The sequence below is a fragment of the Canis lupus genome, chromosome 27 (genome assembly GCF_048164855.1).
Source record: "Canis lupus baileyi chromosome 27, mCanLup2.hap1, whole genome shotgun sequence".
Taxonomy (NCBI): domain Eukaryota; kingdom Metazoa; phylum Chordata; class Mammalia; order Carnivora; family Canidae; genus Canis; species Canis lupus.
In genome coordinates, this window is record NC_132864.1 from 31,015,302 (window position 1) to 31,032,450 (window position 17,149).

The 17,149-nt window shown below is 45.7% G+C and overlaps 1 protein-coding gene across 8 annotated transcripts in view; it reads left to right on the forward strand.

Moving 5' to 3' along the window:
* Positions 1–17,149, forward strand: part of SFI1 (SFI1 centrin binding protein) — a 99,051-nt gene that overhangs the window by 76,121 nt on the left and 5,781 nt on the right. For 7 of the 8 annotated variants that reach the window (XM_072803307.1, XM_072803308.1, XM_072803306.1 and 4 more), the window contains 7 exons: positions 10,126–10,207; positions 10,442–10,620; positions 11,332–11,407; positions 11,869–11,964; positions 12,417–12,493; positions 13,482–13,584; positions 14,736–14,832. In XM_072803307.1, coding sequence (XP_072659408.1) covers positions 10,126–10,207; positions 10,442–10,620; positions 11,332–11,407; positions 11,869–11,964; positions 12,417–12,493; positions 13,482–13,584; positions 14,736–14,832 — 710 coding nt within the window. The remainder of the gene's footprint in view (positions 1–10,125; positions 10,208–10,441; positions 10,621–11,331; positions 11,408–11,868; positions 11,965–12,416; positions 12,494–13,481; positions 13,585–14,735; positions 14,833–17,149) is intronic. The other variant, XM_072803310.1, reaches the window with a different exon arrangement.

Consider the following 17,149-nt stretch of genomic DNA (forward strand, 5'->3'; position numbering starts at 1 on the left):
AGTTACTTCACCTACCAGTGAAATAGTATACTGAGAATGAGACAGGACTGGTTTGTTTTTTTAATTGAACTAGAATTCATAGTGAAAGGCACAGATGTTAAGTAAACAGTTTGATGAGTTTTCACAAATGGTATACCTGGATAATCAATAGCCCAGTCGAGGTATAGGACATTTCCATCACCCCAGAAAGCTCCCTCATGCCCCCTTCTAGTCCGTTCCCATGCCACCCCCTATAGGTAACTACTGTTCTGATTTCTATCATCCCAGGTTAATTTTGCATATTTTTGAACTTTAAATAATGGGATCACACAGTAGTTCTGTTGTATCTGACTTCTTTTAAAGTTCGGCGTAATGTTTTGGAGATTGAGCCATATTGTCAGGTAGTAGTTCAGTCTCTTCTTTGCTGAGTGGTATTGTATGAATATAAAACAATGGGGACACCTGGGTGACTCAGCGGTTGAGCGTCTGCCTTCAGCTCAGGGCGTGATCCTGGGATCCTGGGGTCCAGCTTCCTTCATGGAGCCTGCTTCTCCCTCTGCCTGGGTCTCTGCCTCTCTCTCTCTCTCTCTCTGTCTTTCATGAATAAATAAATAAAATCTTTAAAAAAATAAATAAAAATTTAAAAAAATGTTTTGATCCATTTTAACATATAAATAGTTTCCAGTTTGAGGCCATTGTGAATAAATCTCCTATGAACATTTAAGTGGATTATGTTTTCATTTCTCTTGGACGGATACCTAGAAGCTGATTCGGGTTCACAGGGTGGAGATATGCTTCATCTTACAGGGGGTCACATCATCATACACCCACCAGCAGATAGAATTCTAGTTGTTCACATCCTCATCAACAGAAATACAACCAATCCTGTGGGTTTTTTTTTTTTTAATTTTTTATTTATTTATGATAGTCACACACACAGAGAGAGAGAGAGGCAGAGACATAGGCAGAGAGAGAGGCAGGCTCCATGCACCGGGAGCCCAATGTGGGACTCGATCCTGGGTCTCCAGGATCGCGCCCTGGGCCAAAGGCAGGCGCCAAACCGCTGCGCCACGCAGGGATCCCAGATCCTGTGGTTTTGACAGTCTTTTTAATTGAACCATTCTGGTGGATATGGAGTACTGTGTTACTTCCCTGCTAACTAATAATGCTGAGCATCTTTTTAAGGCCTAACCAGCCAGGATCAAAATCCTGTCATTTTACCAAGTCAGACTGATTGCCTTGAAGGAGGGAATTCCACAGAAATTCTGGGATGGTGCTCCTCCTGAGGGAAAGGAATTTGTAAGTTTTGAGTTTCCACTACAGGATTCTGAAGAGAGGAAAGAGAAACAGAGGTTGATTTTGGATTGGTCACTATTCCTGAGGCAAAATTGGGAGGGATGAGAAATGTGGTTCACTAGGGAATACTGTTATGTGTGCCCTTAGGAATAAGTGGAAACAACAAAGTTTGTCTGGGGCATCCTTGGTAAGGAAGCCGTAACCACTCAAAAGAGGCCCTTTTGAGTGGCATTTGACAACTGCTGCCTAGCCTTGGGAGAAACCATGTTTCCTTGTAGCTGGCCTTATCGGTGTCTGTTCTGATCTGATTAATGGTTGGGCTGCTCTTTCTGAGTAAAATAGTCTGAGCTAATTTTCTTTCTTTGAATTCCAGACAGATTTTGACTGATTCAACCTTTATCATGTGCTTATCGACCATTTGTGTATCTTCTTTTGCGAAGTATCTATTTAGTTCTTTCCCCTTAGCTTTTATTTATTTATTTTTAAAAGATTTTATTTATTTATTCATGAGAGTCAGAGAGAGAGAGAGGCAGAGACACAGGCAGAGGGAGAAGCAGGCTTCATGCAGGGAGCCCAATGTGGGACTCGATCCTGGATCTCCAGGATCACACCCTGGGCTGAAGGCAGCACTAAACCGCTGAGCCACCAGGGCTTCCCTCCCCTTAGCTTTTTTTTTTTTTTTTTTTTTTTAAAGATTTTATTTATTTATTCATGATAGACATAGAGGGAGAAAGAGGCAGAGACACAGGCAGAGGGAGAAGCAGGCTCCATGCAGGAAGCCTGATGTGGGACTTGATCCCAGGACTCCAGGATCGTGCCCTAGGCCAAAGGCAGGCGCTAAACCGCTGAGCCACCCAGGGATCCCCCTCCCCTTAGCTTTTAAAAAAAAATTGGTTTCAGGAGTCTTTTTTTAAATTATTGATTTCTCAAAGTTCTTTCTATATTCTTGTATTGAAAATATTTTCTTCCAGGGGCGCCTGGTTGGCTCAGTCAGATAAGCATCTGACTCTTGGTTTCACTCAGGTCATGATCTCAGGATTGTGAGATCTCAGAGCCCTGTCTCTGACTCCGTGCTCACCGGGGAGCCGGCTTGAGATAATCTCTCCCTCTCCACCATGCTTGCACACTCTGTGTGTCTCTCTCTCTCTCAAATAAATACATAAATAAATCATAAAAAAAGAAAAATATTTTCTTCCAGTAATGTAGCTTGCATTTCCATTTTCTCAGGTATTCTTTTTCTATTGAGAGCAAAGTGGTTTTTATATATATGTATGTTCTATATATATATGTTGAAACGATCACAGGGTGTGGATGTATATATTGGTTATATATATACACATATATATATATAATGTATACATGTATATATATATAAATAAGAGTATTTTTGATGAGCAGAAATGTTCAATTTTGTTACAGTCCAGTTCATCAATATTTTTCTCTTACGATTAGTGATTTGGGGGTTTTATTCCTAAATACCTTATTTGTTTGATGCTATTGTGAATAGAATTATTTTTAAATTCATTTTCCAACTGTTTTCCTAGTATATAGAAATACAACTGAAACTTTCTGTTCTATGACCTTTCTAAATTTGCTTTCCGGTTTGAGTCTGTCTTTTTTTTTTTAATTACATAGGCTTTTCTGCATAATCATGCCATATGCAAATAAGGACAGCTTACTTTATCCTTTCCAGTCTGTATGCTTTTTTTGTCTTTACTGCATTAGCTAACATCTCCAATACAGTATTGAATAGAAGTAATGGGAGGACACATACTTGTCTTTTTTCCAATCTTAGGGGAAAACAAAAGCAGTCAGTATTTTACCATTGAGTATTTTTATAGATACCCTTTATTAGATTGAGAATGTTCCCTTCTATTCATAGTTTATTGAGAGTTTTTATTATGAAGGGTGGTTAAATTTTGCCAGATGCTTTTTCTGCATTTATTGAGATGATGATATGGTTTTCCTGATTTCACATGTTCAATCAACCCTGTATTCCTGAGATAAACCCCACTTGGCCATGATATTATCTTTTTCACGTGTTGTTGATTTTGTTCTGTTAATGCTTTATTAAAAAATTATACATGTACTTTCATGAGGGATATTGGTCTGTAGTTTTCTTGTAATGTGTGTCTTTGTTATTTCTTTAAATTTTTTATGGAATTTGCTAATGAAATTATCTGGACCTAGAGTTTCTTTTATGGAAATGTTTTTGATTACAGATTTAATTTTGAAAATAGATATAGAGCTACCAAGAGTTTCTTTCCATGTCAGTTTTGGTATGCTGTTTCTCAAGGAATTTTTCATTCTCTTCAAGGTATCAAATATATTGGCATAAAACTGTTCAAAACTGCCTTATTATTCTAATAATGTCTTTTTAAAAAATATTTTATTTATTTATTCATAGACACAGAGAGAGAGGGGCAGAGACACAGACAGAGGGAGAAGCAGGCTCCACACAGGGAGCCCGATGTGGGACTCGATCCCAGGTCCCCAGGCTGCAGGCGGCGCCAAACCGCTACGCCACCGGGGCTGCCCTCTAATAATGTCTAGAATCTCTGATGATACTACCTTGTGCATTCCTGATTTGGGTAATTTGTATTTTTTTCTCTTTTTTTCTTGATCAGTATTGCTACAAATTATCAGGATTTTGCTTTTTTAAAAAACTTTTGCTTTGCTAATTTTCTTATTATATATTTTTCTTATATTGATTCCACTTTTTCTTTTGTATCTCTTTCTACTTTTTTTTTTCTACTTACTTTGGATTTAATTTGCCTTCTTTTTCCTTTTTAACCTTCTTAAGATAGGAGCACAAATCACCCTCCCCTTTTTTTTAGTTTTTTAAAACAATCTTTACACCCAGTGTGGGGCTTGAACTCACAACCCTGAGATCAAGAGTTGCATTCTCCTCCAACTAGGTGCACCCACCTATTCTTTTTTTGTTGGGGGTAACTTTTCAATTTTAAATCTTTCTTTTTGAGAAAATTTTAAGCTGTAAGGTTTCCCTCTGCTTTAGCTTTATCCCACAAATTCTGAATTCTGTGTTTTTATCATCAACTAAAAATATATTCTAATTTCCCTTGTAACTTCTTCCTTGACCTATGGTTTATTTAGAAATATGTTATTTAGTGTTCAAATAGGAATTTCCACGGCAGCCCAGGTGGCTCAGCAGTTTAGCGTCTCCTTCAGCCCAGGGTGTGATCCTGGAGACCCGGGATCGAGTCCCACGTGAGGCTCCCTGCATGGGACCTGCTTCTCCCTCTGCCTGTATTTGTGCCCCAACCCCTCTGTGTCTCTCATGAATAAATAAGTAAAATCTTTTTTAAAAAAATAGGAATTTCCTTGATACATTATTGTTTTTAATTTAATTCCATTGTGACTAGAAAACATACCTTATGTAATTTCAGTTTTAGAAATGTATTGACATGTTTTGTAGTTAATATATGTGGTCTGTTGTTTTTTTTTTTTTTTTTTTCTTTTTTTTATGTGGTCTGTTTTGGTGAACCTTCTATGTGCACTTTATTTTTTCCTATGTGCACTTTAAAAGAATGTTCATACTATATTAGCTGGGTGTGAAGTTCTATAAATGTCTGTTAGGACAAGTTGGTAGTCATCTTCAAATTTTCTGTATCCTTACAAGTTATTTGTCTACTTGTTCTATCAATTATTAGAGAAAAATGTTAAAATTTGCTAGCTATGATTATGGATTTATCTATTTTTCCTGGTAATACTGTCAGTTTTACTTCATGTGTTTAGACGCTGTTATTTGGTCCATATACAGTTGGGATAGTTACATTTTCCTCATGAATTTTCCCTTTTATCATTTTGAAATGAATCTTTTTATTTTTGTTATATTTCTTTTCTCTAAGTTTGCTTTGATTTATAGTAAAATATCCTCACTAGCTTTTTTTGTATTTACAGTTTATGTGGTTTACCTTTCCCACTCTGTCTTCATATTTAATAAGCTTGTCTCCTGTAAACAGCATATAGTTGTGTCTTAATTTTTTATGTAGTCACAATCTCTGCTATTTTTAAAAAGATTTATTTATTTTTTTTAAGATTTTATTTATTTATTCATGAGAGACAGAGAGAGAAAGAGGCAGAGACACAGGCAGAGGGAGAAGCAGACTCCATGCAGGGAGCCTAACGTGGGACTCGATCCCGGGACTCCAGGATCATGCCCTGGGCCAAAGGCAGGCGCCAAACCACTGAACCACCCAGGGATCCCTAAAAAGATTTATTTATTTACTTGAGAGAAAGTGGGTGAGTGAGGGAGCATGGGAGGGTGAATAAAGAGGAGAGAGTCTCCCGTGCAGTCTCCACACCAAGTGTGGAGCCCAATGCAGACCCCAATCCCATGACCCCGAGTCAGACACTCAACTGTACCACCTAGGCATCCCTGACAATCTCTGCTTTTTAATTAGAGTGTGTGATTCATTTATATTTAATGTAATTGTTGGTGCGGTTAGGCTGAAGCCTACATCTGTTTTTTGTTTCTCTGTTTCTCCTTTTCTGCCATAGTCATTTAGAATTTATTAGTATTACGTTTTATTTCCTGCATTGACTTTTTAGCTCTATACCTTTTGTAATTTTTAAATTGTTATTCTAGGAGTTAAAGTACACATTGTTAACTTTTTACAGTTCTGTTCAGTTCTTTTGTACCACTTTATGTTAAAAGGAAGAGCATAAAAACAGTAAAATTCCTTTCCATCCTTAATGAGCTTCATTGTCACATATTTCGCCCATGTAATTTTTGCTTTAAACAGAATTCTTGGGATTCCTGGGTGGCGCAGCGGTTTGGCGCCTGCCTTTGGCCCAGGGCGCAATCCTGGAGACCTGGGATCGAATCCCACATAGGGCTCCCGGTGCATGGAGCCTGCCTCTCCCTCTGCCTATGTCTCTGCCTCTCTCTCTCTCTCTATGACTATCGGGATCCCTGGGTGGCGCAGCGGTTTGGCGCCTGCCTTTGGCCCAGGGCGCGATCCTGGAGACCCGGGATCGAATCCCACATCAGGCTCCCGGTGCATGGAGCCTGCTTCTCCCTCTGCCTGTGTCTCTGCCTCTCTCTCTCTCTCTCTGTGACTATCATAAATAAATGAAAGTTAAAAAAAAAAAAAATCTCTCTGTGACTATCATAAATAAATAAAAATTTAAAAAAATAATTCTTTTTTAAAAATTAAAAGATAAAAAATAATTTAAAAAAATAAAAATGATTTTTATATTTACCCACATATTTTCCATATCTAGTATTCTTTGTTTCTTCCTGTAGATGTGAGTTTTCATCTGTATGCTCTTATCCTTTCAACCTGAAGATCTTTTAGCACTTTTGTCTGTAAGTCAGCTGGAGATAAATTATCCTAGTGTTTGTTTATGGTTATTTCACTCTTGCTCTCATTTTTATTTATTTTTTATTTTTATTTATTTTTTAAGATTTTATTTATTTATTCATGAGAGACACAGGCAGAGGGAGAAGCAGGCTCCATGCAGAAAGCCCTATGTGGGACTCCATCCCGGGACTCTGAGATCACGCCCTGAGCCAAAGGCAGACTCTCAACCGCTGAGCCACCCAAGCATCCCTTGCTCTCATTTTTAAAGGACCTTTTCCTGGCTATAGAAAAATTAGTTTCTCTACCCCTCACTCCTGGGTCTTTTTTTTTTTTAAAGATTTATTTATGAGAGATTGAGAGCATGAGCAGGGGAGAGGGACACAGGGAGAGGGAGAAGCAGACTCCCTGCTAAGCAGGGAGCCCAATGCAGGGCTTGATCCCAGGACCTGAACCAAAGGCAGACACTTAATAGACTAAGCCACCCAGGTGCCCCCCACCCACCCACCCACCCAAGTCTTTAAAGACATTCTTCCCTTGTCTTCTGGCCTCCATTATTTCTGGTATAAAGTTACCCATCATTTGTATTGTTCTTCCCCTGAAATGTAATCTCTCTTCTGTTGCTTTTAAGATGTTTTTATTAATCTTTGATTTTTCAACAGTTTAGAGTATGATATGGTTAAGTGTAGTATTCTTGTGTTTATCCTGGTTGGGGTTAGTTGAGCTTCTTTTTTTTTTTTTTTTTTTTTTTTAAGATTTTATTTATTTATTCATGAGAGACACAGAGAGAGAGGCAGAGACGTAGGCAGAGGGAGAAGCAGGCTCCATGCAGGGAGCCCGATGTGAGACTCGACCCCGGGGCTCCAGGATCAGGCCCTGGGCTGAAGGCGGTGCTAAACCACTGGGCCACCGGGGCTGCCCGAGCTTCTTGAATCTGAGGTGTTTCCCCCTCCCACCCCCCACTCCAACCAAATTTGGAAAGTCTTTTACTATTATTTCTTTCAATAATTTATCTTCCCTGGGGCAGCACCTGGGTAGCTCAATCAGTTAAGTGTCTGACTGTTGATTTAGGCCTAGGTCATGAGATTGGGGTCCACACATGTGCTTGCTCACTCTAAATTAATTAACTAGTTAATTCATTAATTTATCTGCCCTATGTTCTCTCTTCTTTCTAAGTCTCTATGTTAGACCAGGTGATATTGTCCCATGGGTCACTGAGGCTCTGTTTAGTTTTTTTTTTTTTATTCCTTTTCTCTCCATTTTTCAGGTTGGATACTTTCTATTGCTCTTTCAATAGAAAGTCTTCAGTGATCTCTTTCCTACAGTTTCTTATTTGTGGCTCATCCAATCATTTTTCTCCTTCAGGTATGAAACTTTTCAGTTCTAGAATTTTCTTTTTTTCCCTCAATCATGGTAAACTATACATAACATAAAACTTACCATTTTAGTAATTTTTCAGTACACAATTCAGTGGCATTAAGTACATTTGCAATATTAGCCATCATCGCTGTGCATTTCCAGCACTTTTTCATCATCCCAAACAAATTCTGTATCCATTAAACACTAACTTCCCATTTCCATCTATTCCAAGCCCCTGAGAATCTCTACTCCACTTTCTGTCTCTGAATCTGCCTATTCTGGGTATCTCCGATAAGTGGAATTGGATAATATTAGACTTTTTGTGTTTGGCTTATTTCACTTAGCATAATGTTTTCAAGGTTTATTCATGTTGTAGCATGTATCAGAATTTCATTCTTTTTACTGAATAATATTTCATTATATGGATATACCACAGTTTGTTCATCTGTATGTTAATGGACATGAGTTGTTTCTACCTTTTAGAAAAATGCTGCTGTAAACATTGGTGTACATACATCTGTTTGAGTCTCTGCTTTTAATTCTTTTGGTTATATACCTAGAAGTTGGATTACTGAATCAAATGGTAATTCTATGTTTACTTTTTGAGGAGCCACCAAAACATTTGGTTCTTTTTTGTAGTTTCTCTTTCTCTGCCAGGATTCCTTGTCGGCTAATTTTGTTCATCCTTCATTTAAGTACACAAACTTATTTATAATAAGTGTTTTTTAAGTGTTTGCTGATTCCAACATTTGGGTCATTGTTTTTCCAGACAGCAGTTTTTCCTTTAAAGGGTTTTGCATTTTATTCTGGTAGGCAATGGTTGCTATTTATTCTGGTGATTCCTGTTGATTCTATCAAGTGTGTTTCTATTCTTTGTGCGGGGTGTGTGTGTGTGTGTGTGTGTGTGTGTGTAAGATTTAATTTAATCTCTGTGCCGATTGTGGTGCTTGAACTTACAAACCTGAGATCAAGAGTTGCATGCTCTCCCAGGCACCTCATGTGTGGGTCTCTTTTTATTTTTGTCTTCAAAGTTAAAGCATGGCTCTTATTGCTGAGGCTTTGCCTTTCTGAATTCTGGGGTTCTCAGCAAAGTCTCTCTATTCAGACTGGGCTGAAACTCCATCTTCCCAGGCCTCTCTACCCTGTGCTAATCTCTATCCAGCAATCAGCCCTTAAGAGGCCACCTTGCTAGGCCTCATGGGGCCTGCCTGTACAGCCTTACCTGTGGACTGGGCAGACTCAACATAGAATTTTGGGTACTGCCCTTGCAGTGTGTGCAAAATGTCTGTGAGCATGCCTCTGGGGCAGGGCAAGTTCTCCACCTGCCCAGGTTCAGGAAGGCCACAGGTGCCCAGACCTTCCACTGCAGTCTTGAACTCTAATCTCTGCCTCAACTCAGCGAGACTGTCCTACTCTGCTTGGACTCCGTCCATCTGGCCCTGGTGTTCAGAAGAAAACTCAGGCAGAAAAACTGGGCAGCCAGGGGGCTCACCTTGTTTTTCAACTCTAAGGATGACAATCTGTGTTGCCTCTTCTCCAGGGCCTGAAAACAGTTGCCTCATATATTTTGTCCCATTGTTTTGCTAACATACAGCTCCTAGTGGCTGTTGACTAGTGGACCTGATTTTGTAGGCCTTCACGTCATTATGCTGAGTGGGGAGGCCTAAGCAAAGGTGACAGAGCAGGGGTTCTCAAATCTGTCTCCCCTGTCTACCTCACATGGAACACTTGTTTTAAATCCCGTTTCCTGGGGCCTGCTTCAGACCTGCTCAGTCAGTCCTGGAGACCTGGCATCTGGCTTTAACCACTTCCCCCAAGGAAATTTGTGTAGCAGCAGCCTGGCTGATCAGCACAGACCAGCTTTCACTACTGATTGTTGAGTACCATTGGTAATTTAGTGCAGAACTGAATTGAGGAGCCAGGGTCTTAAAGTCCGTCTTATTCATACCATGGCTGACACCAGAAATAACTTGGAAAGTACTGGGTTGTTGGGGGGGGGGGTTTGATTACTGCTGTCTGCTTTCCTTCCCCTTCTCTTTCCTTTCTCCCCATCTCAACTTACCTCTTAGTAGCTTAAGAGGAAAAATCCAACTATTTGGAACTTCTCATTGCTTTTTGTAGTAATTTTAAGTGCTTTGTTTCCCATTATTACTATTTATCTTTTTAGGGAGACGTTGGAGAAGCAAGTATTTGCTATTTGGTGGCAGAAGATGTTTCAGCATCGAGAAAACCGCTTGGCAGAGAGAATGGTAAATGGCTGTCCTTGGGCAGGACCTGCTTCCCACACTGAGGGGTTGTCCTGCCTGTGACCAGGACTCCTGTTGACTTTGTCAGTGGAGTTTACATATGGCTTCTGGGCCAGGGCAGCTGTCAATGCCCATCTCTTTAGCCTTGGTCATTATCTGTGGCTTGTAGATTCTTCCTGGCTTCTGTACCCCCAGCTACTTGACCCATTGTGTTCTCTTCCTGCCATCCTGCCCCAGGCCATCCTTCATTCAGAGCGTCAGCTTCTGCAAAGGTCCTGGTCCATGTGGCATCAGCAGGCAGCAGCACGTCACCGGGAATGGCAGCGGCAAGCAGTGGCCTGTGCCCACCACCGCCACAGACAGCTCAGGAAGGCTTTCTGCATCTGGAGGGAGACTGCCCGAGGGCTCAGAACTGAGTGAGGAGTTGCTTCGGCCTCAGAAGCTTTTCCCATCTCAGGCCATCTGTGACCATAGCAGTAGTACCTCAGTGCTGAGTGCCTGTCAGAGGGTCATGTTAGCCTAGACTCTGGTTTCAAGTTCAAGAAATTCTGCCTAATACAGTCTATCTAAAACCAGGGCTGTAGTGGGAGGATCCTGGGGGACATCATGGAGCCAAAGGCAGGTGCTCAGCCACTGAGCCACCCAGGCATCCCTCTAGCTACATTTAATCTTCTCCCAAGTGGCCTGCACATGAATGTACTTCAGTACACTTGAGCCCTGTCAGGTGGTCTGCAAAAATTTGATTAGATGCTCCCTTTCCTGAGGGAAGATCCCAAGTCCTTTGGCAGCTTTTCAGAAAAGGTCTTTTTTTTTTTAAGCTTTTATTTACTTATTTGAGAGACAAAATGAGTGAGAGAGAAGATGAGCAGAGGGAGAGGGAGGAGACTCCCCTGCTGAGCAGGGATCCTGATGCGGGGGCTCAATCCCAGGATCCTCAGATCATGACCTGAGCCGAAGGCAGAGGCTTAACTGACTTAGCCACCCGGGCTTCCCCAGAGAAGGTCTTGATTCCTCCCTCCCCACCAATTTAAGCACCACTTGGCAGGGGCTAGGGACTGTGAGGGGTGCCCATCGAAGGGGCCTTGGCCAGGTCCAGGCTGCTGTGCTGACTCCAACCCTCCCCACAGGAAGATGGGCCTAGTGCTGGCTGCAGAGTTCCAAGCGGCCCGGCTCCTGCACTGGGCCTGGAGCCGGTGGAGGGAGGTAAGGCTGTGACACAGAGGCCACCCACATGTGGTTGTGGACAGGTGGAGCTGTGTGTCAGTGTAACTCAGAGCAGACATGGGGGCTTCTCTTCAGCCCCTCGGCAGCCACCTGCTTCTGAGCATGGGAGACAGTCTGGGCAGTAGAGGAGCAAGCACTAACCTGCTTAGTGAGGTGACTGGCTGAAAAATCCCGTGTTCTTTGGATATTTGTCCCAACTCACTGAACCTAAAATTCCTGGTCTAAGCATCGCAGGCATCCTGCTCAGGGTAAAAGTATTTAAACCACTGCCATTGCTTGGACACTTACCCTAAGTCAAGCACTTGCCCCATCTGATCCTCACAAGTTCCCTGAGAGATACCTATTCACAGATGAAGCCTTGTTAGGGTGGAGGGTAGGGGAGCAGTAGAAGAGGGAGACGTGCTGAGCCCCTCCTGCCCCGGGCCCCCCTCTGTCCACAGTGCCTGGCCCTGCACGCTGCTGAGCAGCGGAAGCTGATGCGCGCCAGCCTGCACCACCAGCAGGCCTTGCTGCATGGGACACTGCAGACCTGGGCGGTAGGGGCTGCCCCGTGCGTCCACCTCTCCTTCCGCAGGGTGGGGGGGATGCTGGGGATGATGTCTCCCTCCCTAGTTCTCCCTGCCCTTCCCAGTCATTCCACAAGCCTCACACGGAGCAAGTGTGAGGTCGGTGGGTCTTAACGGCCATGGGGCTGAGCTTTTATCCTGGCTCAGCAAAGTAGACACGAGTGCTATGTGGGGAGTACCAGCCTCCCCATCAAAGTGGCCCCTTGTCCAGGAGCCCATTGGCTTGACTTGTTAGGTGAGGACTTAGCGAGACCATCCTCTTCCCATTGTCCAGGTGCTCTTCTAGCCTTGGGACTTGGTGCTCTTGGCCTGTGCCCCCGTGTGGTGGGTGCTCTGGGCATCACAACACCTGTGAGGCATACCTGGGAGTAGGGAGTGGCACGGCCCCCAGGGTGGCCTCTAGTCCTCTCGGTCTCCTACAGACTTACCAGAGCCAGGTGCGGAGCATCCTCCAGGAGGTGGCAGCCAGGGAGAGCCAGCACAAGAGGCGGCTGCTGCGGTGAGTCTCCCAGCGTCTCTGAGCCCTGCCTGAGGAACGGGGCACATGCTTCAGACCCAGGCAGGTTGGGGCATCCTGACCAGGGCTAGAGGGAGTGCAAGCCTGGCTCCTCCTGCTGCTCCCAGTGTGGCTTTGGCTTCTCCAAAGCTGCTGTGTGTGGAGTGGGGCCTTGGGGCAGCAGCTGTCACCTGGACCTCTGTGACAGCTCCCACTTGTCTCGCTCCTCTAGACCCATCCCCTCCGCAGTGTCTCCTGCTCCAGAGCTGCAGTGACTCCCTTTGCTTCCCCGCCTGGCTCTCCAGGCCCGTCACTGACCCAGAGGCAGCTCTCACACCCTTGGAGGTCTCACCCGCTCACAGCTCCAGCTCCAGCTGCATCAGAGCCCATCGTCCAGCTCCTGCGAAACCGGGCTCTGCACTCCCTCCCCCCATGGGCCGCCCTCATTCTGCCCCCCCCCCCCATTCAGCATACTGTATATGCCAGACTTCCAGTGGGTGGCAGGCCTCGTGGCCTTAACACCTCACCGTCCTTCAGGGAAGTGCCCATCCAGCCCCTCAGTGAATAAATTGGAGAGGGAATAACTGAACTTACTATGTGGCTAGCACGTTGCTGAGGCTGGGGCGCCCTTTTGCCTCCTTCCATCTCTTTGGGCCTCATGATAGCACGGCTCCCCTGCGCTGCCCCCCACCTGCTCACTGCTCTATGTCCCCCTGCGGCATATACGTGTGCCAGGCTGTGGTATTTGGTATTGTCAGCACAGTGCCCCCAGCACTCCCCCGGTGCCTGGCACAGAGCAGATGCTCACCTACCATGTGTCGAGTGTCCACGGCAGCATAAACACAGCTCTTGGTGAGACTGATATCCTTAGGTACAAGGAATCTGCACTTGATTGAGGAGTGAGCTGAAAAACTGGGAGGAATCCACAGAAACCTCACACTGTCTCTCTGCACTGGTGTCACCCCCAGCCCCTGGGCCTGTGTTCCTGCAGGAGTGTGTTCCGTCGCTGGAGAGAGAACACCCTGGCCCGAGTGAATGAAGCAAAGCAAACCTCCCGAGCAAGCACTCACTATAGGCGAACCTTGTGTTCCAAGGTGAGGCACGAAGAGCCCAGCTGGTCGCCCAGGAGGGTTTGGGACCTTGCTCCTGTGAGGGGGCGGCACCAAAGATTTGCACTGAACAGGGAACCTAGGAAACGGGCTCAGTCCCCCTCCTCCATACATACATACGCCCGTGGGAGCTGCCAGGTTTTATTTATTTATTTGTTTACTGAATTTTGAACCAATATCCATTGAAACAAAAACATGGTGAGCAAGCTGGTTATTATTAGAACCGTTACTTCTACACATGTGAAATATCCCCTGGGACAAACTAAGCATGCCTTGGTCTCTTCATCTGTCAGAAGAGGATGCTCACTCCTGCTCACCATGGCCGGTTTTGCAGCTGCAGAGGCTTTCTGAAAAGTGTAGAAATCCCAGGAACAGGAGATTGTTGGGAAGTGGCCCCCAAATGCCACCACACGGGGCCTGCCCTATGCAGTAGAGGAGAGAGGGCATGCCGGGACACGGCTGTGGGAAGGAGTGTTACAGAAGACTCAGCTGGGGATGTTTTAGAAAAAAGCATTTTGCCCAGAGCTCTGAACAGCAGCAGTTCACCTGCTGAAAGGCCCAGCCGGGGGCCGGGGGGACTGGTCCTGACAATTCTGAAGCCCCCTGAGGGTGAGGAACAGTGACATAAAGTCAAGGCCCAGACTGTTGTCAGAGGGCTCTAAACCAAGCCCTGGAAGGAGGGTCAGGACTCTGCTTGGCTTCATGGCTCAGAAGGGAGGAGGCCTTTTTTGCAGGCAATGGAGTTTGTGCCTGGGAAGCAGGTGTCCCCCAGCTGCTTAGCTTCTTTTTAAAGGGTTCTGTGTGATTTTGTGTGTGTCTCAGTTTGAAAGTCTGCGTGCACATAGCCTGTAATTTTGTTTAACAAATGATAATAGAACAAAAGCCCACGTGGTGACTTGACTTCTCGATGGCCTGCTAGGAAGTTTAATTCCTATAGAAGGAGATACTGGGCTTCCTGTGGGAACTGGGGCCTTGGTCCATTGCCTGGGGTTTGTGGGGCGGGCTGCCGTGTCCCAGAATGTGTGTGAGGGCCGTCACTGCTTGGGCTTGTTCCACGAGGAGCTGCCCATGGAGCTGGGTGTCCCGGGAGGTCAGGATGTGCCGTGATCACTCTCTGCTCTGCATCTGCCCCATAGATCTTGGTGCAGTGGCAGGAGGCTGCATCAGTGCAGATATATTACCGACAGCAGGAGGACTGTGCCATCAAGGAGGCCCAGAAGGTGCTGGAGAGGGGTAAGTGGAGCTCCTGGCCACTGGGGCGAGGAGCGTGAGGACACAGAACTGTCTTGTGTTCCATTTGCTTCCCCTTAGTTTCTGTATTCTTCTCACGTGTGTGAGTTTCCTGTCGCTAAGATAATAGTACCGTGGACTGGGAGGCTTCCACCAACACAAAATTGCTCTCTCCGCGTTCTGGAGGCCACATCTCAAATCAGGATGTCAGCAGAGCCTTGATTCTTGTGAAGCCCAGAGGGGAGGAGGCTGCCTTTGCCTCTTCCAGCCTCTGACGGCACCAGCAGGGCACCTCTTGGCTTGCAGACACATCCCTCCAGTCGCGGCCTCTGCCGGCACAGGGCTGTCTCCCCTGCATCCGTGTCTGTTCTTAGACCCCAGTCCTCCTGGATGAAGGGCTCGCCCTACTCCAGATGGAGTCAGCTGATTGCACTGACCGTCTTGCCAAACAACATCAATTCTGAGTTCGGGATGAGGTTCTGGGTTTGGGAGGGGGGTGAGCATTCTTATCCCAGCCAGTGGTCAACCAGTTTATATTCAAATGCAAAAAAACAAGACTTAAAAACTGATTTTTTTAAAGATTTTATTTATTAATGAGAAACACACGGAGAGAGAAGGGCAGAGACACAGGCAGAGGGAGAAGCAGACTCCATGCAGGGAGCCCGACGTGGGACTTGATCCCCCGTCTCCAGGATCACGAAGTTGGCACTAAACTGCTGAGCCATGGGGGCTGCCCTAAAAACTGATTCTTAAGGAGTCGAGGGTGGGGTGGTTTTGATGGGAAGGTCTTCTAGGGACTGCTGCTTCTCAGCTCAGCCGTCATGTAGGGTCCTGCCTCCTTGTGTGGCCGGGCCCTGATCTGTCTAGGGAGCAGTGGCCTTGGGTGGGCAGTCTGACTCCCTGCTGCACAAACAGCCCAGGGATGATGGTCTAGACAGGAGCAGAGATTTGATGCAGGGAAACTGAGGCACATGGCCCTGCCATGGGGCATCTGGCACTCCGAGGGCACAGTCAGGGGTTAGAATAAATGAAAATACAACCGGAAATGAAAACAAACAGAAGTGGTTTAAGTCAGACGGTAGGGAAAACACTTCAAGTTGTTGGTTTAGTTGTTTAGTTCCAGGACAGAAATTGATCAACTTTGGTTTGGTTCTGACTGCAGTGTTTGTGTTGATAAACACACCTTTCTGCTCTGGATGGAACCTTGGGGTCAAACATCCCACACCTCCTCCACCCCTAATGTGCGTCTCTGTGTCCTCTCACTACCCCCGGACCTCAGAAACCAGTGCTTGTGTTTCTAGTTCACTCCCAAGAAAGAAGTGGAGGAAAAAAAAAAAAAAAAGAGTGGAGGGCTTCAGGCCATCCTGTGGCCTCTGGACGGAGCTTTGGCATCCAGCGCTATAGAGGCCTTGCTGGTGGGGGTCAGATGGCCACAGTGGGTGTTAGAGGTGACAGGCCCGGGGTGCAGCCTGGAGCTGCTTCTCTCACAGGACTGAGGGGAAGGCAGCTTTCTGTAAAAGGGGGACCCTGGGGTTGCTGTGTCCATTACAGGTGGTACAGAGGGTTCTCTGCACAGCAGGTGCACACTCAGTACCTGGGGAACCATGTCTGGGCTTAGTTGAGGCCTCGAGTCTCAGGTGCACGCTGGCAGTCTGGGGGTGAGGCTGCGTGCTGGGGGAGGACGAGCTCAGGGTGACGTGTTGGAAGACACATTCAACACAGTGCCTAGTACAGGCGGGGTCAGATGCTGGCTGTGCAGCCTCGGCAAGGCCTCTCCGTGCCTCAGTTTCTCCGTCTATAAAATAGGGATAACAGTACCTGCCTCTTAGGGTTGTCATAAGGATCCAGTGAGATAGACACACTTGAAGCAGTACCCAGGAAGTTATTAGCACTTGGTACTAATGCTTCATCTCCAGGCATGTGAATCCTCCTCCTCTGCCCCCTCCAGCAGGTCCCAGAGGACACCCCATCTTGGCATCAGTGCACTGGTAGCAATGCTCTTCTGTTGTCTCTAAAAGAAATGTGTCTCGGGGCCTAAGAAAAGGGAAAAACGTAAAAGAAAAAACCAAGAAACAAAAAACCAGAAGAAAGTGCTTACCCTCCCTCACGAGAGAATCTGGTGACACAGAAACAAAATGCATGCTGTAGCCAGCCCCTGCCTGCCTGCAGAGCGTGGAGTGTGAGACACGGCCCGCAGACGCTGTGCCTCCTCCCAGGCCAGGCTTGAGCTGCCTGGACTCTCTAAGCCTTGATTTTGTCAAAATAGGGCCGTGCCCCCCACTCCCTCCGAGAGAGGGTCTTAGAGGGTCTTCTCATCTGC